The sequence below is a fragment of the Bombina bombina genome, chromosome 9, assembly GCF_027579735.1.
Source record: "Bombina bombina isolate aBomBom1 chromosome 9, aBomBom1.pri, whole genome shotgun sequence".
In the NCBI taxonomy this organism is placed as follows: Eukaryota; Metazoa; Chordata; class Amphibia; order Anura; family Bombinatoridae; genus Bombina; species Bombina bombina.
This window is the reverse complement of record NC_069507.1, coordinates 51,953,855-51,981,443: the sequence shown is the minus strand read 5'-3', so window position 1 is coordinate 51,981,443 and position 27,589 is coordinate 51,953,855. Positions and strand designations below refer to the sequence as shown.

General features: G+C 35.0%; 1 protein-coding gene across 1 annotated transcript in view; it reads left to right on the top strand.

Annotated features, from left to right (window-relative positions):
* RET (ret proto-oncogene) overlaps window positions 1–27,102 on the top strand; it is a 97,041-nt gene extending 69,939 nt beyond the window's left edge. Inside the window, exons 12-20 of the mRNA XM_053692885.1 lie at window positions 4,869–5,016; window positions 6,506–6,613; window positions 10,355–10,569; window positions 11,127–11,249; window positions 14,918–14,988; window positions 15,392–15,529; window positions 17,503–17,602; window positions 22,415–22,562; window positions 26,524–27,102. Coding sequence (XP_053548860.1) covers window positions 4,869–5,016; window positions 6,506–6,613; window positions 10,355–10,569; window positions 11,127–11,249; window positions 14,918–14,988; window positions 15,392–15,529; window positions 17,503–17,602; window positions 22,415–22,562; window positions 26,524–26,681 — 1,209 coding nt within the window. The 3' untranslated portion in view covers window positions 26,682–27,102. The remainder of the gene's footprint in view (window positions 1–4,868; window positions 5,017–6,505; window positions 6,614–10,354; window positions 10,570–11,126; window positions 11,250–14,917; window positions 14,989–15,391; window positions 15,530–17,502; window positions 17,603–22,414; window positions 22,563–26,523) is intronic.
* The last annotated feature ends 487 nt before the right edge of the window (window positions 27,103–27,589 follow it).

Genomic DNA, 27,589 nt, shown 5'->3' with positions numbered 1-27,589 from the left:
TGCTTTTAGATCACAGCATATAATAGAAATACTGAGGACAGTTTGTGCCGCTTTCGTTATACACATCTTTTAAGCTGGAATTTACTAAATCAAGATGTAAACATAATATAAATTGTCAAGTTTGTCACAACTGTAGTCCAATATCCTTTTCTTTAAAACACAATTACACTTTGGTATTCTTAGCTGGAATGTTATGGTTCTAATGTTTTAAGATATATACGGCTAGATTACGAGTTGTGCGTTAGTCTGAAAAAGCAGCGTTAACAGGTCCTAAAGCTGCTTTTTAACTACCGCTGCTCTTGCAGGTTTAGGGGCACAGCACATTTCTTTGGCCTTACTGCAAAACGACTTACGTAAACTTCGTAAACCCTTTTTTCTATGGGACTTCCATAGCGCTGGTATTACGAGTCTGTCCTGGGAGGCCAAAAAGTGAAGGCCAAAAAGTGAGCGGTACACCCTATACCGACAAGATCCCTAACGCATTTTAAAGTCAGTAGTTATGAGTTTTACACTACAACGCTGTAGCATAAAACTCATAACTAAAGTGCTAAAAAGTACACTAACACCCATAAACTACCTATTAACCCCTAAACCGAGTCCCTCCAGCACTGTAAACACTAAAAGAACATTTTTAACCCCTAATCTGCCACTCCAGACATCGCCACCACCTACCTACATTTATTAACCCCTAATCTACCGCCCCAACGTCGCCGCCACTATACTAAATGTATTAACCCCTAAACCTAAGTCTAACCCTAACACCCCCTAACTTAAATATAATTACAATAAATCTAAAAAAAAAATATTATTACCTAAATAATTCCTATTTAAAACTTAATACTTACCTGTAAAATAAACCCTATGCTAGCTACAATATAACTAATAGTTACATTGTAGCTAGCTTAGGGTTTATTTTTATTTTACAGGCAAGTTTGTATAACTATTTAATAACTACCTAGCTAAAATAAATACAAAAATACCTGTAAAATAAAACCTAACCTAAGTTACACCTAACAGTACTCTACAATTAAATAAATGACCTAAATTAAATAAAATTAAATAAATTAAATACAATTAGCTAAAGTACAAAAAAACCCCACTAAATTACAGAAAATAATAAGCAAATTACAAGATATTTAAACTAATTACACCTAATCTAATAGCCCTATCAAAATTAAAAAAGCCCTCCAAAATAAAAAAAAACCCTAGCCTAAACTAAACTATCAATAGCCCTTTAAAGGGCCTTTGCGGGGCATTGCCCCAAATGAATCAGCTCTTTTACCTGTAAAAAAAAATACAAACAACCCCTTCAACAGTAAAACCCACCACCCACACAACCACCCCCCCAAATAAAATACTAACTAAAAAACCTAAGCTCCCCATTGCCCTGAAAAGGGCATTTGGATGGGCATTGCCCTTAAAAGGGCAGTTAGCTCTTTTGCAACCCAAAGTCCTAACCTAAAAATAAAACCCACCCAATCCACCCTTAAAAAAACCTAACACTAACCCCCTGAAGATCGACTTACTGTTCTGAAGACCGGACATCCATCCTCAAGGAAGCGGCAGAAGTCTTCATCCAACCGGGCCGAAGTCCTCAACGAAGCCGGGAGAAGTCTTCATCCAAGCCGGGCGAAGTGGTCCTCCAGATGGGCAGGCTTGGATGAAGACTTTGTTGAGGACTTCGGCCCGGTTGGATGAAGACTTCTGCCGCTTCCTTGATGATGGATGTCCGGTCTTCAGAACAGTAAGTCGATCTTCAGGGGGTTAGGTTTTTTTTAAGGGTGTATTGGGTGGGTTTTATTTTTAGTTTAGGGCTTTGGGCCTTTTAAGGGTAATGCCCATCCAAATGCCCTTTTCAGGGCAATGGGGATCTTAGGTTTTTTAGTTAGGCTTTTATTTGGGGGATTGGTTGTGTGGGTAGTGGGTTTTAAGGGCTATTGATAGTTTAGTTTAGGCTAGGGTTTTTTTTAGGGGGGGGGCTTTTTTTATTTTGATAGGGCTATTAGATTAGGTGTAATTAGTTTAAAGATCTGTAATTTGTTTATTATTTTCTTTGTGTTTGTTTGTTTTTGTACTTTAGCTAATTGTATTTAATTTATTTAATTGTATTTAATTTAATTTAGGTCATTTATTTAATTGTAGTGTAGTGTTAGGTGCTAGTGTAACTTAGGTTAGGTTTTATTTTACAGGTACTTTTGTATTTATTTTAGCTAGGTAGTTAGTAAATAGTTAATAACTATTTAGTAACTATTCTACCTAGTTAAAATAAATACAAACTTGCCTGTAAAATAAAAAAAAACCCTAAGCTAGATACAATGTAACTATTAGTTATATTGTAGCTAGCTTAGGGTTTATTTTATAGGTAAGTATTTAGTTTTAAATAAGAATAATGATAGTAATTTTTATTTAAATTATATTTAAGTTAGGGGGTGTTAGGGTTAGGGCTAGACTTAGGGGTTAATACATTTAATATAGTGGCGGCAACATTGGGAACGGCAGATCAGGGGTTAATAAATGTAGGTAGGTGGCGGCGATGTTAGGGACGGCAGATTAGGGTTAATAATATTTAACTAATGTTTGTGAGGCGGGAGTGTGGTGGTTTAGGAGTTAATATGTTTATTATAGTGGTGGCGATGTTCGGAGCGGTAGATTAGGGGTTAAAAAATATAATGTAGGTGGTGACGATATCGGGGGTGGCAGATTAGGGTGTTTAGACTCGGGGTTCATGTTAGGGTGTTAGGTGTAAACGTTAATGAGTTTTACGCTGCTTTTTGGCAGGTGTTTTTCTCAGCCGGCTCTCCCCATTGATATCTATGGGGAAATCATGCACGAGCACGTACGACAAGCTCACCTCTGACTTAAGCAGCGCTGGTAATGGAGTGCGGTAAGGAGCACAATTTTGCTCAACGCTCACTTCTTGCCTTTTAACGCCGGGTTTGTAAAAACCCGTAATACCAGCGCTGCAGGTAAGTGAGCGGTGAGAAAAAACTGCTCGTTAGCACCGCACAGCCTCTAATGCAAAACTCGTAATCTGGCCGATAGTTTATAAGACTTATGTTCCTCTTTCGGCCACCGATGTGAAATATACATACTACTAGAAAGTTTATGCTAAGTGAAGAGTGTTATCACTAAATAAATAGTCATCTGTTAGACTCTGATGAAAGCAAATACTGCAAAATTTATTTTAGCTCCAAAAATATTTAGTGATGATTTTTCCTTTTGAATAGAACTGTCTGCATTGTCTATTAATTTATCATTTATATGTATAAACCGCAGTTGATTGGCAGATGCCACACGCACAGGTCCAGCGGATAATTCTGATTAACAGGAGACAGCTAGCACTTCTCAATAGAGAAGGGTATGAACAAAATAATTTACAGCGCTATCACTTAGCTTTACAAATAGGCTTACCAGCTGTGCTTACAAAAATATTGGACAACCAGTTGTTGCCCAATAATGGATGGTAGGTGCCGTCAGTGCCACACAGGGACCCTTCACCAAAACCCCTCTTTTGGTCACACGCCGATCCCTTTAATGCTGGCAATATACTGAATTGTAATCTTACTTAGGTGCTAATAATACATAGGGGCCGAATTATCAAAGTGCAAGCAGACATGATACGCTGTCGGCATTTATCATTGCACAAACATTTCTCGTGAAATGCTTGTGCAATACCTCCCCCTGCAGATTTGCAGCCAATCGGTCGCTAGCAGGGGGTGTCAATCAACCCTATCGTATCCGATCGGGCTGATTGCTGTTCGCCGCCTCAGAGGTGGCGAATGAGTTAAGGAACAGCGGTCTTATGACCGCTGCTTCTTAACTTCCACTCCAGAAGGACCTGAAGCGGAGTGGGTCGGAAGCAGCATCCACTGCTTCATAAATCGACCCCATAGAGTGGTGATTCTTTTATACCAGTAACAGAGACTTCAGTGCCGATTTAACATGCTGCGAATGCAGCAGTTTCCACGTGAGCCGTCAGGATCGCCGGAAACATAAGTTAAAAAGCAGCGGTCTTAATACCGCTGCTCCTTAACTTATCCACCACCTCTGAGGTGGCGGACAGCAATCATCCCGATCAGATACGATCGGGATGATTGACAACCACTGCTAGCAGTCGATTGGCAGCAAATCTGCAGGGGGCGGCATTGCACAAGCATTTCACTAGAAATGCTTGTGCAATGTTAAATGCCGACAGCGTATGCTGTCGGCATTTAGCGATGTCGGGCGGACATAATTCGCTACAGCGGATCAAGTCTGCCCGCATCATAGTAAATCGGCCCCTTCAACCTCTTTTGTGCTACAGATAGAGCAATCATTTGTTATTCCCTTTATGCCAGTGACATATAAAATGGGCATTTAAACTCCTTGTGTGAAAATAGGATGCCTTTTTATCTGTTTATTGCCTGTTGCACAAATAGTGGAGATTTTCTGCAGCTAGTGATACTCGCCAGTTATTCTCTTCCAGCTTAATTTTAGACTTAAAGCAAATACATCACTCAGCTTTAGCCTCAATCTTTTTTAAATATATGCCGCCATTTTTTTCTGGCCTAGGAATTGAAGTAAAGGCAGCTTTTAAAAGTGTAGCCATTGCTTAGGAGACTAAAACAATTGAAATTTAAGCGTTCAGATATTTATATAAATTTCACTGGATGGCCGGGCTGTCCAGTTCAATATTGGAGACTGGAGAACTCTATTGATAAATGTCCTTGAATAATTTGACTGTAGCGTACTTAAAATCAACTAATACAGCTGATATCCACACTAAAGATGCACATGTATATTATCAGAAGCACTAACACTCATTGGACATTTTACTGTGAATATGATGATTGTAACTCGCTTTTCTTTTTGGTTTTGTTATTGTAAAGGAGGATCCGAAGTGGGAATTCCCTCGCAAAAACTTGGTTCTTGGAAAAACTCTGGGAGAAGGAGAATTTGGAAAAGTGGTTAAAGCAACAGCATTTAGACTGAAAGGAAAAGCTGGTTACACTACAGTAGCTGTGAAAATGCTGAAAGGTGAGAGCTGAATAAGACCGTACATTGTTTTGTCATAATCTCATGGATAGGTTGTGCTTGCGGTTTTGGTCAGTCTGAGTCCTCACATGCCCTCTCTTTTTGACAGAAGTCTGCATACTTGCCAACCTATAAAGAGACAGTTTTTTTCTTCCTTTTTTTCTCCTTGAATATCCCAATTCCTTTGAGACTACATATAATAAAGAACGGTATCCTGTTTCTCTTTAAAGGGAAACTCAGGTTAAATTAAATTTTCATTATTCAGATACAGAATGTAATTTTAAACAACTTTCCAATTAAAAAAAATGTGCACAGTCTTTTATATTTACACTTTTTGAGTCACCAGCTCCTAATGAGCATGTGCAAGAATTCACAGACTATACGTATATGCGTTTGTGATTGGCTGATTGCTATCACATGGTACAGGGGGAGTGGAAATATACATAACTTTGAAATTTGTTAGGAAAAAATCTACTACTCATTTGAAATTCAGAGTAAGTGCTATTGCATTGTCTTGTTATCTTGCATTTGTTGTTTATGCAAATCTGCTGTGTTTACTGGTCCTTTAAGGGAAACAAATTGCTTCAATACATTATACATTTTCTATAGCTCCAATGAAAAAGCAAATCATGTGCTCCATAGAAGTGCACTTTTTAATGGCAACTAGAAAGAGCTGATTTAGATTAAAACGAGATTACACTAAATAAATATATTATCCATATGAAAGAGTAGCATTTAAACAATATTTTATTTGCATTAAAAAAGTAAATGCTGTTTAAATTTTAATTGAAACCTCTACCACAGTATTAGTTTTGTATTTCCTGCTTATGGTCAATGACAGATAGGTACTTCCTGCTAATATTTATTGGCTACCTACTTACTGCTATTGCAATGCTCATTAGGTGATCACTACTTCCTGATAATATTAATTGTCTGATATCTACTATAGCTACCAACCAACAAGCATTATTAGGAGCAATATAGATATGTGTCCTTCTCAAATGATTACAAGCGAAACAAGAAAATGTTAGTTTATTCAGGGCAGGAACATGCATTAAAAAGACTGTAATACATAATGAAATGTACTTTTAAGGACTGTTGTTTTATGTGTGCTTTTTATACTCTAGCAGATGGCTGTTCTCAAAGTATTCACTGTATTTTATTTTGTGTTGATTGAAAGAATGATGAATAAAGTTAAAGTTTTATTATTCAAAACAAAATTATAAACTGTTATGTAAACACATATGCAATTGGAAATACTATATGGGAATTCTTACAATTTCACAAACTTTCAAATATACTGGGGTATCCTATAGGTATAGAAAATAATAATGAGCCAGTTTCAAGTATGATGAGCTTGTGTTCCTTACCTTAAGTTGTCCAGTAGAGATATAATTTAAATAGTTGGGGTTATCTGTGTGTTGCAGATGGGGAAAGGTAGTGTGACATTGGTTCAGGTTGCTATAATCTGTTATACTCTTTTTCTCCGTAGAAAGTGCTTCCCAGAGTGAACTGCGAGATCTTCTTTCTGAGTTTAACCTTCTGAAACAGGTCAACCATCCACACGTTATCAAACTCTATGGGGCTTGTACACAAGATGGTAGGTACCCTAAATATATTTATTCTCCCTAAATACTTAATAATCTGTGGAGTATAAAACTGTCTAATTAGGTTTGATCCTTATATTTTATTGATAGTTCCTTGTAGTAGAGTAAACAGGGTTTTTTTTATATAAAGCTCTTAGTTCATAGAGTCCAAAAGTTTTTTCTTATTCTTAATACTTAACTTTTTTTAATTATGGAGTGCCAACATAGTGCTAGATTACAAGTGAAGTGATATTTAACACTCCCGCTTGCACGCTAACTCCGCTAGGAGTAAGCTTTTTGCTAGAGCCAGGTATTACAAGTTGAAAGTAAACTGTTTTCTCACAAGCGCTGACCCGATGCACTCAAAAAGCTGAAGTTAGAATATTGCACGGGCATTAATGTATTTCTCCATAGAAGTCAATAGAGCAAAAAACAGTGTGGGGGGGGGGGAACTAACATCCTATTTGCGCGGTAGTCCCAATCGCATATTCTTAAGTGCGCTAACCCAACATAAAAATATGAATATTTCACATTCCAATGTTTTTCACAAAGCAGAATATGTTCTATTTATTCATAAATACATATTTCTACATATATCTGATGGTATTTTGCCCAACTATATATATATATATATATATATATATATATATATACACATATAAATTATTATATATAGGTATAGATATATACAGATATATATATATATATGAATATCTATTTATAAATACTTAGAATATATTCTGCTATGTGCAGAACATTGGAATGTGAAATATTTACAGTAAATACACACTTTATTAAAATTGAATATTGTATAAATATGATTTTACATGTTTTTATCTACTTAACTGCAAAGGGCTCCAATGCACTTATATATATATATATATATATATATATATATATATATATATATATATATATATATATATGTATACATATGTATTTGTGTGTTTATATCTATGTATATTTCTCTATACATATGTGCACATATATAGGGGCTGAATTATCAAGCTCCGAATGGAGCTTGATACCCCTGTTTCCGTGCGAGCCTTTAGGCTCGCCGGAAAAAGTAGTTCTGAAGCAGCGGTCTAAAGACCGCTGCTCCATATCTTGTCCGCTGCCTCTGAGACTGCGGTCTTCAATCCGCCCAATCCTATACGATCGGGTTGATTGACACCCCCTGCTAGCGGCCTATTGGCCGCGAATCTGCAAGGGGCGGCATTGTGAACTGCTTGTGCTATGATAAATGCCGACAGCGTATGCTGTAAGCATTTATTGATGTGCGGCGGACATGATACGCTACATCATATTATGTCTGCTCGCACTTTGGTAAATTGGCTCCATGGACTTATTTTTTTGCGACTCTTTTTAGTTTTACGAAACAGTTGCTCTGAGGACGCGGTAATCATTCTAGCACAAATAGAGATAGCAATGGTATTTTCATTCAACTCGTAATACAAACGATAAGCCCGATAAGTGCAAAAACCCGTGATAAACACCTTATCGCTCGCGAGCAAACGTTGCGCTCCACTTGTAATCTGGCCCTTAGTGTCTAATGTCCCTTTAAATGCGTTAAGCCAGACCCTATTTGATCCTCTATCGATAGTTACAGTTGTGCAACAATTTTGCAGAACTATTATGTGTAGCGGGTTACAAGCCATCACACAAAAGCTGCTCCCAAGTAATATTGATGACAATTTCATTTCAAGACATATCGACCGTATCCTATGACCGATGCTATTGTGTGTGCAACAGCTGCTTTGTTTATTTGACCTCTTTTTGTCTTAAAAGCATCTGTACAATTGTACAGCAGTTGTAGGTAGATAAAACTTAATATACAGGGTAGAAAGAAATGACAAAGATGTAGCTGGATTTTGAATTAGAAAATGTGTTAAAAAAACTCTTAACAGAAGAAAAATGTATCAACGCATTTCATCTAAACATAACCTTCTTCAAGTGCAACGAATACAATATTTTTTACAACAGTGATCTTAAAATACACATTTGAATCTTAAGTTACTGTTGTAACAAATGTTTTAACTGAGACCCTAAATGATTGACTGTATTATCAATGCCTCAATGGATCAATATTAATATCAATAGGAAAGATACGTTACTACAAAAGCTGTAATAACTTTTTAAAGAAGCATAAATGTGGTACAGGTATAAATCCCCAAATCCAGAATTCCAAAATCCAAACTTAATCTAAAATCCAAACTTTTGAATCAAAGGTTAAGTCAACCCAAAAATTATTATAACTTCTTTAGATTATGTAAGTTACAAGTTTTACAGCAAACTGTAGCCCAATTTGGATTAAAAATACTTTGCAAGTAAAAACACTTACTTCTCCTACTCCGGATGCTTTGTAATGGCCGCCTGACCCCTCCTTTGTCAAAATGGCTCATTGCGCATGCACAAAACACGTGCACGTGCGGGATCGACATGGATCCTTTAGTTGAAGCTGGAATTTCTGTTTGGGCGATGTCAGGAAAAGAAGGGGTTAGGCGGCCATTACAAAACGGCTGGAGTTGGAGAAGTAAGTCTTTTACTTGCAAATAATTTTTTTATCCAAATTGGGCTACAGTTTGCTGTAAGACTCGTTACTTACATAATCTAAAGAAGTTATAATATTTTTTGGGTTGACTTACCCTTTAATATTTTCTTGATAAAATTATCAAAAATTACTATTTTCCCCGCCTGTAAGTAACAATCTTCTATGCCTGTGTCCTTATTTTTTTTGTTTTTGTTTTTTGTTTTAAAACGCAAATAATAGTCTATATTTATCTAAAACAACAAATGTTACCTTTCTGATTACAGTACTGTACTATCTTTCTGATAGTACTATGTATACAAATATATTAAATTATATAAAACTACCTTTAAGTTGCATGTATAAGCTGTATTAGGACATGTAAATATTGCCTAAATGACATAAGATCTTGTTGTTTACACTTAGGGACCGATTTCCCATCTGTCAGACAGACATGATACGCTGTAACGATCATGTCCGCCCAACATCGCTGAATGTCGACAGCATACGCTGTCGACATTTATCATTGCACAAGCAGTTCTGCTGAACTGCTTGTGCATTGCCGCCCCCTGCAGATTCACGGCCAATTGACCGCTAGCAAGGGGTGTCAATCAACCTGATTGTATAGGACCGCATTGATTGCTGTCCGCAGCCTAGTTAAGGAGCATAAGTCTTAAGACCGCTGCTTCTTAACTGCTGTTTCCGGCGATCCTGAAGGCTCGCACGGAAACAGGGCGATTGGGCACAATACGGCCGATAATAAATCGGCACCTTTGTTACATCCCCTTTCCAAACTCATTTCTCATTTTAAAGATGCAAATATTAAAATATTTTGAAATCCAAACCTTTTCCAGTCCCAAGCAGTTTGGATAAAGGATTTTCTACCAGTAAAAAAACTGATTCTAATAAAATTCAATTATTTTTATTTCATATTTCACCTTTATGTCCCTTTAAGAATTTGTTCAAAAGAGACATTTGAAATAAACAGTAATATTTTTTCACCAGTATCTCAAATAACTATTTTTTATGACCAAGCTCCATAACATAACTCAATCTTAAAGTATTTTATTAAAAAGTTCTTTTAGTGTCTATATAATTTGTTTACTTTAACATTTTATAGATATTGAGCTATATTGTGTTGTTTTATGAAATGTATTTACATTGGGTAATCACTTAAAAAGGAAACAATCTGTGAATCAGCCTTAGACGTTTCCCTGTTTGCATGCAGGACCATTGCACCTTATTGTGGAATACGCAAAATATGGATCTCTACGTAGTTTCTTGAGGGAAAGCCGCAAAGTTGGACCTAGCTCAATGGGTGGTGACTCCAACCGTAACTCCAGCTACCTGGACAACCCTGATGAAAGGGCTCTAACTATGGGAGACCTTATCTCCTTTGCCTGGCAGATCTCCAGAGGAATGCAATATCTAGCAGAAATGAAGGTATACATTTGCATTTCTAAATTATTCAAAATTATTTTATCTCTAACTTATTCTCCTAAACTATCAGAAAAAAGTTATATATCATTAGATTTTTTTTTATATGTATTATATCAGTAGGAATCTCCACTTTGTCAGATTGTTCCTTATTTGGTTTGAAAAAAAACAATTGCTGGCCATTAGATTAGGCCAGTGATGGCGAACCTTGGAACTCCAGATGTTTCAGAACTACATTTTCCATGATGCTTAAGTACTCTAAAGTCCAGTCGAGCATCATGGGAAATGTAATTCTGAAACATCTGAAGTGCCAAGGTTCGCCATCACTGGACTAGGCCATAAAAATTCTAATCAAGGAAACTATTTTTCATTTTAATGAAAAAAATATATAGAGCAAACTTATTTGTTCCATTGGTTTTTTTTATTTATTATTAGTCATTAAATATTTGTTTAATGCATATTTGTAATTCTCTATTATTTTGATCTATCATTTTTTGAGACTAGAGAATATGTTTTGAGTAAAATTAATATTTTGTTTTCATTTTACCTTGTCTCCCTTCAAGCTTGTCCACCGAGATTTAGCAGCTAGAAATGTGCTTGTGGCAGAAGGACGCAAAATGAAAATATCTGACTTTGGGCTCTCCAGAGATGTGTATGAGGAGGACTCATACGTGAAAAGAAGCAAGGTATGGTATGCCAATTTATTGAGGGGGACAAGGCTGGGGAATAATATTATTCTTTTTTGTCATTCTGTAGAATATTACTATGTATTATTCAACATGCTGACAACATTTCAGCTTTGTTGAAGAGTAAACCAAGGTAGGCCCATAGGAGCTCAGGAGCGTGCTTGTGTCTTATTGCAGTCTATAGCAGTAATGTTTGCAGCAATGTTTATAGCAATGTTATACTGTTCATTGTTGCAAACATTGCTGCCATATAATGCTAAAGATAGAAGCATGCTCCTGAGTCATCTAGGTTTACTCTTCAATGAAGTGTACCATGAGAATAAAGCAAATTTGATCATGGAAGTAATTGTCAACATGTTTAAATAGTGCTGTTTTTATATACATAATAGAAATGCTTGAATACTTGCATTCAAGTGATATTAGTGCTCCACTTTGTAATACCAGCGCACAAGCTTGCGTTTGCATTGCTAGGAAGCATTGCGCTCACAAGAGCGCGCTTCCTTAGGCTCTTATGGGAGGCTCATTCTGATGCTGTCACAAAAGGAAGGGGGTAAGTAGCGCAGTAATAGGCAGCATTTTTAAATATACATGTATATAAATATATACATATATTTATATGTTAATATGTGTATATACACATATCAACACATAAATATATATGTATATAATCATATACATACATTATCTCACAAAAGTGAGAACACCCCTCACATTTTTGTAAATATTTTATATCTTTTCATGTGACAACACTGAAGAAATGACACTTTGCTACAATGTAAAGTATTGAGTGTACAGCCTGTATAACAGTGCACATTTGCTGTCCCCTCAAAATAATTAAACACACAGCAATTAATGTCTAAACCATTGACAACAAAAGTGAGTACACCCCTAAGTGGAAATGTCCAAATTGGGCCCAATTACAAATTTTCTCTCCCCGGTGTCATGTGACTCGTTAGTGTTACAAGGTCTCAGGTGTGAATGGGGAGCAGGTGTATTAAATTTGGTGTTATCGCTCTCACAGTCTCTCATACTGGTCACTGGAAGTTCAACATGGCACCTTATGGCAAAGAACTCTCTGAGGATCTGAAAAAAAGAATTGTTGCTCTACATAAAGATGGCCTAGGCTATAAGAAGATTGCCAAGACCCTGAAACTGAGCTGCAGCACGGTGGACAAGACCATACAGTGGTTTCACAGGACAGGTTCCACTCAGAACAGGCCTCACCATGGTCAACCAAAGCAGTTGAGTGCACATGCTCAGCGTCATATCCAGAGGTTGTCTTTGGGAAATAGACGTATGAGTGCTGCCAGCATTGCTGCAGAGGTTGAAGGGGTGGGGGGGTTAGCCTGTCAGTGCTCAGACCATACGCCGCACACTGCATCAAATTGGTCTGCATGGCTGTCGTCTCAGAAAGAAGCCTCTTCTAAAGATGATGCACAAGAAAGCCCACAAACAGTTTGCTGAAGACAAGCAGACTAAGGTCAAGGATTACTGGAACCATGTCCTGTGGTCCGATGAGACCAAGATAAACCTATTTGGTTCAGATGGTGTCAATCGTGTGTAGCGGCAACCAGGTAAGGAGTACAAAGACAAGTGTGTCTTACCTACAGTCAATCATGGTGGTAGGAGTGTCATGGTCTGGGCCTGTATGAGTGTTGCTGGCACTGGGCAGCTACAGTTCATTTAGGGAACTATGAATGCCAACATGTAGTGTGACATACTGGAGCAGAGCATGATCCCCTCCCTTCGGAGACTGGGCCGCAGGTCAGTATTCCAACATGATAACGACCCCAAACACACCTCCAAGATGACCACTGCCTTGATAAAGAAGCTGAAGGTAAAGGTGAGGGACTGGCCAAGCATGTCTCCAGACCTAAACCCTATTGAGCATCTGTGGGGCATCCTCAAATGGAAGGTGGGGGAGGGCAAGGTCTCTAACATCCACCAGTTCCGTGATGTCGTCATGGAGGAGTGGAAGAGGACTCCAGTGGCAACCTGTGAAGCTACGTTGAACTCTATGCCTAAGACGGTTAAGGCAGTGCTGGGAAATAATGGTGGCCACACAAAATATTGACACTTTGGGCCAAATTTGGACATTTCCACTTAGGGGTGTACTCACTTTTGTTGCCAACAGTTTAGACATTAATGGCTGTGTGTTGAGTTATTTTGAGGGGACAGCAAATTTACACTGTTATACAGGCTGTACACTCACTACTTTACATTGTAGCAAAGTGTCATTTCTTCAGTGTTGCCACATGAAAAGATATATTCAAATATTTACAAAAATGTGAGGGGTGTACTTACTTTGTTAAATACTGTATATATTTAAATTGAGGTCTATGGGAACACAGAGATTGTTGCCGCGAGTTGTCGGTAGCAATAACCAGTCACTTGTAATGGCTGGTTAACTATTGTGGTCCCGCAAATGGGCAAATTTGCCTGTTTGGGGAGCACAATAATTTAGCGCTCCACTTGTAATCTAGCTCAGTGTCTCTTTAAACTCTAAAAACAGGGTAGAAATTGTAAAGGAATATAAATATTTATTAAAGGGACATAAAAGACACTTTCATTTGTGTTCCAAAAGTGGGTTCCCATGGGTTACTCCTGTATCAGTGCTTTATTGGCTGGGAACATGACAACAGCTTTCTAGAGCAAATAGTTTTTAAAAAGTTTAATTGAATGTATGTTCTACATGAGCATGTCAATAAATGTGATGGTTTATGAGCCGGTCTGCCCAGTCTGTTTCTAGGGGAATGGTGCGATTATCCTATATTGATTTGATAAGGAAAAGTTGTTTGAATTTAAAGGGACAATCCAGCCAAAATTTTAATTCACGTGGCTGCATTTCAGTTTTGATTAGAAGCATTTTTGTAATATATATATATTAGCAAAAGTGCTTCTAACTATAGCTGTTTCAAAAGTGTATTTAAGTTTGCAAAGTGCACCAGCATTTTAAACACAGCACTTGCTCAGAGAGCCTAAGGTGCTTGTACAATCTGGTATTCTGGTAATGACCTTGGTGACATATTAAAAGGCTCTACTGGTGCTCTGAGCAGCTGCAGTATTTAAAATGCTGGTGAACTGAGAATATCTAGCTATGCTTCACATGCACGTGCAGAGAAAAAATGCTAACACTAAGACAGTGATAACTTTTACTAGAAGCATTTTTGCCAATGCATGTATACTGCAAATATGTTTCATTCACAGATGTAATTCATCTATGCAAATTTAAATTTTGACCAGAGTGCCCCTTTAAGATTAAACTAATGGGAAATAAATGATTATTTGCAACCTCAGTCCTGGGACTCTCCTGCTCACTGGCTGACAGGAACAACTCCCACAAAAATGGTTTATTCAGTACAGGGACACCTACAAAGCGCTGAAATACATTTTACCCAACATTCTCTTTTAGATGAGAGAAAACGTTTGAGTTTCGTGTCCATTTAGGTACAATTCTTACCATACAATACTTTGAATTAGCAACTGAATGCAAGTTTTGTGCTGTTATTTCTTGCATTAGTTTATCATTAGATACGTTATTGTCTGACCCCCTGGTGTCTATACTGAATTATCTACTGATAGTTTTAATCCTACATTATTTTACTTTAGTGAGATTTCCATATTCTTTGCCTTACTGATATTTAACCCAATATTCTCTCTTTCTGCAGGGTAGAATACCAGTCAAATGGATGGCAATAGAGTCCTTGTTTGACCATATCTACACCACGCAGAGTGACGTGTAAGTTTTCAACTACTCTAAAAGACGAGTTATAAATTAGTTGGTTACCCACAAGGCAATCAACCACTTTATCATTGTGTAATTGTGACAAATCTTGAAACCATTTATATATACCATATATATATACAGTATATATACACACACATAAGCCCTGCTCTATTATATATTATACATTTATTAAGATATTGGTATACTCTGTCTACATTTTTGCAATTTGTGTGCTCCATCATGGGATATCATTTTTAAAATGTCTCAAGTCCATAACGTCCCATTTTTATAATCACTGCTTGTGTTTTACAGTATCTACTAATATATTAAAATCCTACATCTTTTAAGAATTCCCTGTTGTTAGTGCTTTATACAGCTCATGTTATCTCTGTTGTATAATGTGTTTTACAAACAGGTGGTCCTTTGGTGTGCTTCTATGGGAAATAGTAACATTAGGAGGAAATCCATACCCAGGTATTGCACCTGAACGACTCTTCAACCTTCTAAAAACTGGTTACAGGATGGAGAAACCAGAGAATTGCAGTGATGAAATGTAAGCTGGGATACAACTTGTCAAACAGTATTTACAGTATGTGGAGGAAACCATAAGAAATAAAAATGATTTTATTTTTTTTAAAGATTTTAAAGATTTTTTTTCCCCTGTTTATTAGTTTTTAGAAAAAAAATCAAAAGTAATAGTTACATAAATTAAATAACTGCTTTGTAACACGCATGTATAGTAGCTACAACCTATTAACAAGACATGTAGAAACATACACCATTGTGTAGCACAGTGATGCCCAACACATCGAGGCCCCAGGTCAATATTTTAGAAGCCTTGAGGGCCACATATAAAATTGTGGCTATTAAACACATAAATAATGCAAATGAAACTGTCCAATGACAGAGGGCTGGATTTCGATAAGGCTGTAGTGTAGTGTACCCTCTATCTGCCGTTCTCGCCTCCAGAGTTGTGGTCACCTTTTTTGCCCACCAACCAGAAGCCCAAAAGGACAAATTTTTATTTCTCCTGGGCCCAAAACATTTATGGTACACATTCTTTGTTCTGATTTTTCAGACAGGCTGCTAAAACTAGCACAGAGGGCCTCCAATTGTCCATCCTTGGCTTAGCATATTAAGACATTATGAAAAAGGCTAGATAATAAAGCATGCAAAAAATCATAGACCTCACACATGAACAAAACATTTATCCTGAAGATATATAAAAAGCTCTGCCACAAAAGAATTAATGTGTAGCTATCATTAATCTGAGTGTTTGTATGAAATCTATCTTAGGTTAAGTATTCGTATGATACAAATATCACTGATAAGCAAAGATATTATTTTATGGATAAGGTACTGGCTACTTGGTGAGTGGTCACACCACTGATTGATTTTACCGACCTTCAGGCCTAAAATTAAGCCAATATTAAGCTAAAAGTAGATATTAGATTTTTCCATTTTTGTTGAGCAGATTATCATTAAATCAATTTATGTTACATTATGCAATTGATTTTTGTTTTGGATAGCTTATTTAAATTTAAATAACATAAAATGTTAAAATATTTAAAGGACCACTCAATGCAGTAGAATTACATAATTATCAAGTACATAATAAAAAGACAAGGCAATATAGCACTTACTCTGAATTTTAAATAAGCATTAGATTTTTTTTTCTGACAAATTTATTCCCCTCCCCCCATTTTACGGCCCCCTGTGTCATGTGACAGACATCAGCCAATCACAGACTAGTAAACGTATACTGTGAGCTTGTGCACATGCTCAGTAGAATCTTGTTTCCCAGAAAGTGTGAATATAAAAAGACTTTGATAATGAAAGTAAATTGGAAAGTGTCTTAAAACGGCTGCTCTTTCTGAATCTTAAAAGCTTATGTTGACTTGAGCGTCCCTTTAATAGTATTATACTGCAACCACCCAGTTACTTCATAATACCACCCAGCTGGCAACATATTTCTGTAGAGAACACATCTTACATTTAAAGTTAAGCTGTTTATCGCTTGCATGCGTTATGAAATATATCTTGTTCTCTCTAACAACTCCTTCCTATAGGGTACTAACATAGGGCATGCCCACCAGATATGTACCAGTTACCCAGCAGATCCATAACCTCTCCAGCAGAAAAAAATAATCTTAAAACATGAATATAAATACTGGCAGATATTTTTTATAGACATGAATGTATAGACTATGTTAGATTACCAATGACTTTGGGAGAGCTTTATGATTCTTTTCAGTGAATAATGGTCATGTGATAAATATAGTTATTTAGTTATTCTCTTTTATGCATTATGTTATTTATAGTTCCTTGATTAATCCTTGAATTCTATTTAAAGTATATATCAACAAATTGAGAGTTCTGAATGCTTAAAGAGATTGCAATTAACAATTAAACATGATGAGTAGTCTTAATAAAGGATTATTGGAATTCAGCATAAAAACATGGATTATAAGTAAACGTATGTGTAATCTGGCAGCGAATTAAAAACCTTTTTGCTCTAATCTTTAGGTACAATCTTATGCTGAAATGTTGGAAACAGGAGCAAGACAAGAGGCCAACATTTGGTGAGATCAGCAAAGAACTAGAGAAGATGATGGTGAAAAGCAGGGTATGTTCATTTTCAACTATAAGCAAATAACAGCAGCCTTCTTGTCCTCCCGCTTGTCTGCCAACACTCTTGCACCATGCACAGCAAAGGAACACAAGCTCGCACAAAGATAATCAAACTCACACACTCTCACACTCTTTCATACACTAACACACATTCACACTCACACACACATACTCTCTCTGTCTCACACACACTCTCTCTTTAACATGCACAAAGACACTCTCACACACACTAACATACACAAATTCTCTGTCTTTCACACACACACAAATACACTCACTCTTTCACACACAGACTTACACTCAGAAATACACTGACAAACACAAAGACTCAAACACACTCACACACAAAAGACACACTCCAACACTCAAACTCACTACCAAGACAGGATTACTTTAGTGACCATCCTGGGGTCATTTGATGATAATCAAACTACTTTAGAAGTCATTTGCACATCATCAGACATCATCAGGCTTGTAAAGTCATCAGCTAATGTATAGAATTCTGGGTGATGACTTCAGAATAATTAGCAAATTACCTTACTGATTACTTCACAAGCATGAACAGCCAGTGAATGAATCTAGAGCCATCCCATTTAAATATTTTGGCCTGTGGGCATACTTCAGTATGGCTTCTGATGACTAGCCATCGATTACTTCAGAATTACTCTAGGAGAATTATCATTTTTGACTAGGGCTCCGACTCAAGAGAGAAATAATTGTAGGCATGTGCAGTATGCTGCAAATGCAAATGTCATCTTTTTGGCTGTGGGTCCGGGCCTGACTTCAATCCCGGACACAAAAATTGAAACCCAAACTATCCGGGTCATTCCCAAACAGGTGGCTACCCAAGTATGTATGTATTTCTATGTATGTATTTCTATGTAAGCATGCATGTATGTATGTATTTTTATGTAAGTATGCATATATGTATGTATTTCTATGTAAGCATGCATATGATATATGTATGTATTTCTATGTAAATTTGCATGCATGTAGTATGTAAATATGTATTTATGCATATAAGTGTCTATGTTTGTATGTTCGTATGTATGCAAGAATGTATGTATTTCTATGTAAGTATGCAGATATGTATGTATGTATTTATATGAAATATGCATGCATGTATCTATTTTTATGTAAGTATGCATGTATGGACTATGTAAATATGTATGTATACATGTATGTATGCATAGATGTAAGCATGTATGTATGTATTTGTATGTATGTATGCATATAGCTATGTATGTATGTATGTATGTAAGTATATATGTTTGTAAGTATGTTTGTTTGGATGTAAGTATGTGTGTATGTATTTAGGTATGTATGTATGTTTGTATGTATGTACGTATGTAAGTTTGTTTGTATGTATGCAAGTATGTATGTATATACGTATGTATTTAAATATGCATGTATATATGTATGTATATAAATATATATGTATGTAAGTATGTATGTAAGTATGTGTGCATGTATGTATGTATGTAATTATGTATGCAAGTATGTGTGCATGTAAGTATGTGTGCATGTATGTATGTATGTATGTATATAAGAATGTATGTATATAAGTATGTATGTATGTACAGTATATGAGTATGTATGTATATTATTAAGTATGTATGTATATAAGTATGTATGTATGTAAGTATGTATGTCTGTATGTATGTAAGTATATATGTATATATATATATAAGTATGTGTGTATATAAGTATGTATGTATGTAAGTATGTATTTGTATGTATGTATGCATATAACTATGTATGTATGTATGTATGTACGTATGTAAGTATATTTAAGTTTGTTTGGATGTAAGTATGTATGTTTTTAAGTATTTAGGTATGTTTGTATGTATGTACATATGTAAGTTTGTTTGTATGCAAGTATGTTTGTATATAAGTATATAAGTATGTATATAAGTATGTATGTATATAAGTATGTGTGTATGTATGTTAGTATGTATGTTTGTATGTATGTATGTAAGTATGTGTGCATGTATGTATGTAAGTATGTATGTATGTATATAAGTATGTATGTATATATGTATGTATGTATGTAAGTATGTATTTGTATGTATGTATGCATATAACTATGTATGTACGTATGTACGTATGTAAGCATATATGTTTGTAAGTATGTTTGTTTGGATGTAAGCATATATGTTTTCAAGTATTTAGGTATGTATGGTTGTATGTACGTATGTAAGTTTGTTTGCATGCAAGTATGTATGTATATAAGTATATATGTATGTATGTATGCAAGTATGTATATAATACACCAACAGGGCATTTTTTCAATGTGCAATCATACTCTTGGAGCAAGTTAGATTCTGTCAAAGAAAATCTGATCCCTTCCATTAAAAACATGGATTTTTTCATGGATTTATAATGGTTCCTAATGAGCTCAGATTAAAGTAATTGCACTACAAACCTACACAAACATTATTACAATCCCATTATTTCAATAATTATTAAATTCAGCACTTGAAAGCTAATTTTGCCAGTTTTGCACAGTATTTAAGCTTTTTGCATATTTTTTTTTTTTTTTTAAAGGGATACTAAACGCCTTGTAAATACAAAATATTTTTTGTTGTCTTGTATAGTCTAAACATTAAAAAAACATCTTATTTGTTGCAACTGTTTTTCAATAGCCAAACTCTGATCATCACTTGCCATATTTAGAGGAGCCAATCCACATTTGCTTCTGCAGAAGACAAGGCTGGCCACAGTTTTGTTAGTATAAACGACATTGTTTTGTAGATGTTAGATTCTAAAGACATTTAGGCACATACATGTAGCAGGGTTAGCCTTGAGAAATCTGCAGTCTGCATTTCTAGTTCTGCAAATTATCCAGAAGCCATGCTTTTTAGAGCTAAATTACATGATATGAGGACAAAGTAGATCATGCGCAAACATATTGAAAAGTTATTTTACTATGCATAACAAAATATTTTATATTAAAATCTGAAGTTGTTTACTTTTCCTTTAATATTTAGATATTCAGGTATGCTCAGGTCATGTTTGTAGAAACACAATTAACTACTTTAATATTAAAGGGACATCAGTCATTAGTAATGCTATGACAGGATTAGACAGGGGACGATGGACAAATGAATGGTCAGACCCCCTGTACATCGTTACAAACAAAGGAGCTTATTAACCAAACAATATAACTTCTTCACCCTATTCCTGCACCCTTTGTTGGTGCCAAATCAAATTCATCAAGAAAATCATTCATTTTTCGTCTGTTTCATCCAATAATATCTGTTTGTTTATAAAACAACTCGACAAATACACAAAATTCATCTGATTCCCAAATGCTCATCTCTAGTTTTTAATCCCTCTTGAAGGATCGCTTGTGCGGTCCTGCTTCCTGCTCCTACACAACTAATTGAACAAGCGAAGATTAACGTATACTACTTTTGGGAAACATACACATATAGGGCCAGGTGACGAGTGGAGTGGTATATATAGTGGCCGTGTTAGCGTATTCCTCCATGGAAGTCAATGGAGCAAGAAAAGTGGATAAAACACCCTACCCAATCGCATATTCTCAAGTGTGTTTACCTGACATGAAAATATTTCACATTCCAATGTTCTTCACATAGCAAAATATGTTCTATTTATTCATAAACACATATTTCTACATATATCAGATGGTATTTTGGTACAATATATATCTATAACTATATATACAGATATGTATAGAAATATCTAATTATAAATACTTACAACATATTCTGCTATGTGCAGAACATTGGAATGTGAAATATTAACAGTAAATACACAGTATAACATTTTATTAAAAATGAATATTGCATAAATATGCTTTTACATGTTTTCATCTACTTGACTGCAAAGGGCTCAAACACACTTATATATATATATATATGTCTACATATGAACTTATGTGTAAATACATAAATACACATATAAATACATATGTACAAATATATAAAACATATATATATATATATATATATATATATATATATATATATATATATATACATATACATATGTAGACGTGTATGTATGTATCTCAATGTTAAAGCACTTTGTAAGCCCTTTGTAATCCTGAGATCTCATATCTTTTTGTGCATAATGTTTTTTAATAATTTTTATTAGATATTGTAACTCTATATTTAAATGTATTTTGATGTGTTTTGTGACACTTTTTTGTCTCGCGAAACAGTTAACCAGAGCTCTGAGATTGCACTAACCCTGACGCACATTAAATTAAATTGCGCTCAACCGATTGTGTTTACCTTCAACTTGTAATACAATTGCTGCATCTGACACACACAAACAGCCGCTCTAAACTCGTTATCACTCACACGTAACGGTTAGCGTAATCTGGCCCTTAGTTGTATTTAATATAGTACATTTTATATTAAAATGCTGAAACATTCGTCTTGCACAGAGCATAGTTCTTGTTATTTTGTTAAAGTACCACTAAATACAGTAGATACCAATAATTGACAAATACACAATCAAAAGACAATGCAATAGCACTTTGAAATGAGCAGCAGAATATTTCCTGGCTATTTTAAAAATTAATCTTTCCCTCCCCTTGTATCATATTACAACCATCAGCCAATCACAAAATGAATAAGTATATACTGCACACTTCTGCACAGGCTCAGTAAGAGCTGGAGCCTCAGTAAGTGTGCATATAAAAATAATGTGTATGTTCTGAAAATAAACGTATATTGGAAAGTTTTTTTTAAATGCTATCTGAATTACAAAGTTTAATATTGACTTTAGTGTACCTTTAACCATGTCCAAAATCTTTTTTTTTATTTGTCATTAGGACTATTTAGACCTTGCTGCTTCCACACCAGCTGACTCTTTACTCTACGATGATGGCCTTTCTGAAGAGGAGACTCCTCTGGTTGAGTGTAATAACGCCCCTCTCCCACGAACTCTCCCTTCCACGTGGATTGAAAACAAACTCTATGGTAGAATTTCTCATGCGTTTACTAGATTCTAGCTGCACTATCAAGTAATACAAACAATTTCTGTCTGCAAGCCTCTCACGCTCTGCTTCCCTTACCCAGAAGCTAGTGTCTGAACTAAATCGAACTGTTGCTTGTAAAGCTGCTTTGATTTTTTAATTTATTTTTTTATTCTTTTTGCATATTTAATTACCAGTGTGTGCCGACTTTTGTGACTCTGTTCAAAAGAAACAAAAACAAAATAGAAAAAAAAAGGTGTGCGAAGTTGCTGTATGAAAATTTATACGCCACTATATGAAGTAAATTGCTTTGGCCTTCGGAAACCGCACTGAACCTTGCAATATTCCTTAATATATATGCTATTCTGTAGCATGAACAATAGCACTTACTCGTGTTATTAATTTTATATAGCTGCAAATTCTGTTGAAGCAACCAAGATTGCCCACTGCAACTTTAGAAGAATCCATTCATCTGTTACACTTTTTATCATTTTATTCCTTATATTATTTTTCTAGGTAAATTAAAAAACAAACAAACAAAATCAACCAAATTTATTTTTTTGTTTAATTTCTTTAAACATAACTGTGGTTTGATTGTAACTTCTATAATATAGATATATGGATAAATAGTAATAGACTGGGGTGACCATATCTTCTCATTATTACTTTTTTTTTTTTTTTTAAAGACAGGTATTTAAGGGGAACATATAAAAGTACAAAATATAGAGTAGAAGAAAAGCGATAATGTTAATTTCAAGGATCACATGCAGTATGCAAGTTTTATAAGGCGAGGTATGGTTATTAGATTTTTGAGAGAACTACGGTATTAATATTTATATATAGTATTGTATGATTTATCCAAATAGTGTTGACAGCCATTTTTACTATATATTTGCAATAATGCTTACAGGCATTCAAAAAAAAACTAAAATAATATTTCAATATAGTGCAAAAAAAACAAAACAAAATATTAATTTTACAGATTTTCTTTCCCTTGGTAATTATTTAATATATTTTATATACTTCCTGCGTCCTGCAAATATATAATTATTAGAATTACTGACCTAATGTCTAAAGATTTATCTGTCAAGTCCTCAGAGCTTTGTTACACAAGTATTTAAAAACCAGCAATCAGTGTCCAATTCCTATATAAATTACAATGTTTATTAATTAATATGTATGTGAAGGTACACTATGTAGAAAACCCCTAAAAGAGGTGTATGTATTCTTAATTAAATGTAATGTATCTAAACATTGCACTTGTCAAGACACCAATTTAGCCACCTGCGTTTCACATGTTAACAAAAATTCATAATGTTGGTTAAGAATACAGATACTTACAGATACAAATACAGAATACTTGATAGTGGTGTTAAATATTCTCTCAGAATAAGGTGAATCAGAGAATTTACATGGAGGAGTTACCAACTACAACATTGTGATCTAAATAACACATTAAAATGTATATTTTTCACACTGATATTTAAAAGTTTAGGAAGTAGAAGACTTGGGGCTCTAGAACATAAACAGCAGAATGTGTCTGAAGTACCAGAAGGTTCATGATAGAACTGCTGCCGGGAGCTAGTGAGCACCGCTATTTATAGGGTGCACATCTCTTTCACAGAGCGCTAGTGCTGCCTGTTTGAAGGGTCAGGTATCTCCACTAGCTTCAGTCTATTCTTGAAACGCTCTAAACACCACAAAAGCTCAGACACCCTAAGCATTTAAGTGCTGAAACGTAAATGTTTGAAGAATTACCTAGATGAACGGTTCTGTTCAGGCACTACAATATTTTTAGTGCTTTTTGACATTTATGTGACAATAATGTAAACAATTTGAATAGAAGCAGTTCCTTTTTTATGGTGTTTTTTCTCTACACCTATTGTCATTTCCCATGAAGATTCAAAAGTGCCTCACATTTAAATTCAAATAGATATTCTCTTGTTGTATTTGGAAGAAACACGAGGAAAAAAGCTAAATATTTAGCAATTAGGATCATTAGAACTTAAAAATAAAAGTTTAAGATACATTTAAGTTTTTTTAATGGTTTCTAGTAACTTTAAAGGGACAGTAAAGCCTAAATTAAATGTTTGATTCAGATAGAGCATGCAATTTTAAACAATTTTGCTTTACTCTCTTGGTATCCTTTGTTGAAGAGTAGGCTCAATGTAGCAATGCACTACTGGAAGCTAGCTGGGCACATCTGGTGAGCCAATGACAAATGGTATATATGGTCAGCCACCAATCCCCAGCTAACTCCCAGCAGTACATTGCTGCTCCTGAGCCTACCAAAGTAAGCTTTCCAACAAAGGATACCAAAAAGAGGAAGCAGGTTAGATAATGGAAGTAAACTGGAAAGTTGATTAAAATTGCATGCTCTACCTGAATCTTTAATGTTTAATTTTGACTTTACTGTCCCTTTAAGATACCTTATTTCATTATATTATTGTAATTTATAGTTTCTGAATATATTTAAACATTGAAGAAGATCAGAAATGTTTGTGTTTGGGATAAGGAATGTCATGCAATCTGCAATTCAAAGAGCTTCATCTCTTCAACTAGAATATGTTGAAAATCCATTTTTCTGTAGTATTGAACTTTAACCAGATTAAAAAATCATCAAGATTTGAAGTATCCGGCTCACTTGTACATTAGTGCAGGCAATGTTTTTGTGTCGGCAGTGGCTTAAATTCAAAATATTTACTCTCATAAATACCCAAACTGGGTTCTAAAGGTCTTCTTTATTGCAGGCTTCTAAATGAAAATCAAATTCAGAAACAAACTGTAGCAATGCTGTATTTTACTAGTTTGGTATTTTTTTTTGTTAAATCTGAATTTTTTTTATATTAAAAAATTAATCACACAATTCAAACTCTAGGGAAAAAAAGTTTGGTGTAAATAAGATATAAAATAATGCAATGAGGTTCTGGTAAGTAAAAAAAAAAAACTAAAACACAATTGATAGTTGTTTAAACAGAATTTTGCATTTAAGCCACTCTTATAATGACTCCAAAAAAGTATGTCATGTAAGATCTGCAATAAAAATATAACATCCTCTCTGCCATATTGTCTCTTTTGAGGTGTCCAGAAATAAATGTCTTATTTGTGGTTGTGACATGAGACAGTAAGCATAGTTCTTGCCAAAACTCCTATTTTTTGTGAAACATATCACATTGAAGAAACAGGCCTGGGATTTTCCATTATTCTGTGTTTCAAATTTACCTAATTTAGGGGATCAATTGTATAAATGCTTTAAAAAAATGAAAATTGTCCAAATTGTCTGTGGGGTTTTTGAAAACATTTTTGCATTATTGTGATAGACAATCACATCTTTCAAAACACCTAAGACTGATCTTAGGTGATCCTTTAAATTCAGCAATGTGGTGGATTGCCTCTTAGTATATCCTGGTTAACTTCCTGTTTCAAAAATATGTTTTGTTGCATAGACAACAGCCATTGATGTCATAGAAATGAGGAACATTGCAAATAGTGTTTTCGATGTTCATTAAACAGACATTTTTCTTTTCCTTTCAATAAATATTGAACTACATCCATACTAAATCCTTAAAAAGGTTTGGTAGTTCAAATCCCAGTTATATAAAGGTAAATAAATGTAAATTGAGTTTAGACAATACATTGAGATATGAAGAGCAATACTATCCCTATATTCAAGACGGTTTAAACAATACAAAGCTCCCTTAGGTTAAACTATTATTTGGCAAATACCTGGCATAGAACTGGTTATAATAATATGTTATATTGACCAAGAGAGTAGATGCATTGAAGCAATTACTTCTCCTTTACCTTTATGTTTGCCCGTCTCAGGAACACCAATGGCTCATCTTTTTATTTTTTTAATCATTAAAAGGGAGTTTTGTCAAGAGCCTTACTGTCTGCACATGAAGTTTCAACTATATATTTTTGGGTTCTTCAGTGCAGAACAAATTATCTCTTTTCATTTTTAGGCATGTCCTATCCGAACTGGCCTGAAGAAAGCCCTGTTCCCATCCCAAGATTCGATGCCAATAAGTCTGTTTTTTCAAGATATGCCAATGACTGTGTTTATGCTAATTGGATGATTCCACCCTCAGCGGCAAAATTTATGGACAAGTTTGATAGCTAAATTTCCATTTTCCCCCCCAGAAGGTAACAAAATTGTGAATTGGGGAGAAAAGAAAACACGCAAAGAATGAATGGAAAGTCCGTTGGCTGGTTCTTTGTGCCAGTGAAAAGTGATTAAACCAACGTTGCTTTTGTGTGTCAAATGCGCCAACTTTTCTTGGCTTAATTTAACCCTCTAACTTCTGAAGGGGGCTAAACCACATTATTAAGGAACATAGTATGTTGCTGTCCCCTACAGCAGTAGAAGGGGGCTGTGTAACTTTTCCAAAGCATATCGAGTCTGTCAAACCAAACCTTTTGTATATGCTGTTGTTGCACAAATGTATTCAATACACTCATATATGTGTTCCTGTGGAAAGAAAAAAAAGTTTTTTTTTCTGATCATGTGTTAATTATTTAAAAAATGTTATTTTTAAAATGTATATTGCCTCTTTATTAATATAAAAGTTTATTTTGCAAGAGTGTACAATGGGGCATCCAGAATTTGTCTTATCAACTTAAAAAGTTTGTGAAAATGTGGTAGATATATCTGCTGCTGTTTGTTCATTTGGCTTTTATATATGCATTGTCACATTCTACATATGCACTGTATGTATTACCTGCTATCCGTCACCAAGATACAAAAAGGTGTGGACATTATAGGAAGATGATCGATGCAACCTCGTTGTTCAGCCTTCATCAACTTCCGCCTGTTGAGAGGGAAACCGGTTAAAAAAAAATATGGTAAAACCAATGCACAGGAAATCTCTTTACCCAATCATACAATCCCCAAATAAGATATTCCATCCCCTACCATGTTTCATAAAGCATTAATAACATCACATATAATTTTAAGTACCAGACCCTATTTGAGAAAAAAGTTGAAATTCTAAAATTGAATTTGCTTGGAAATAAGTCCAATGTTTTAAT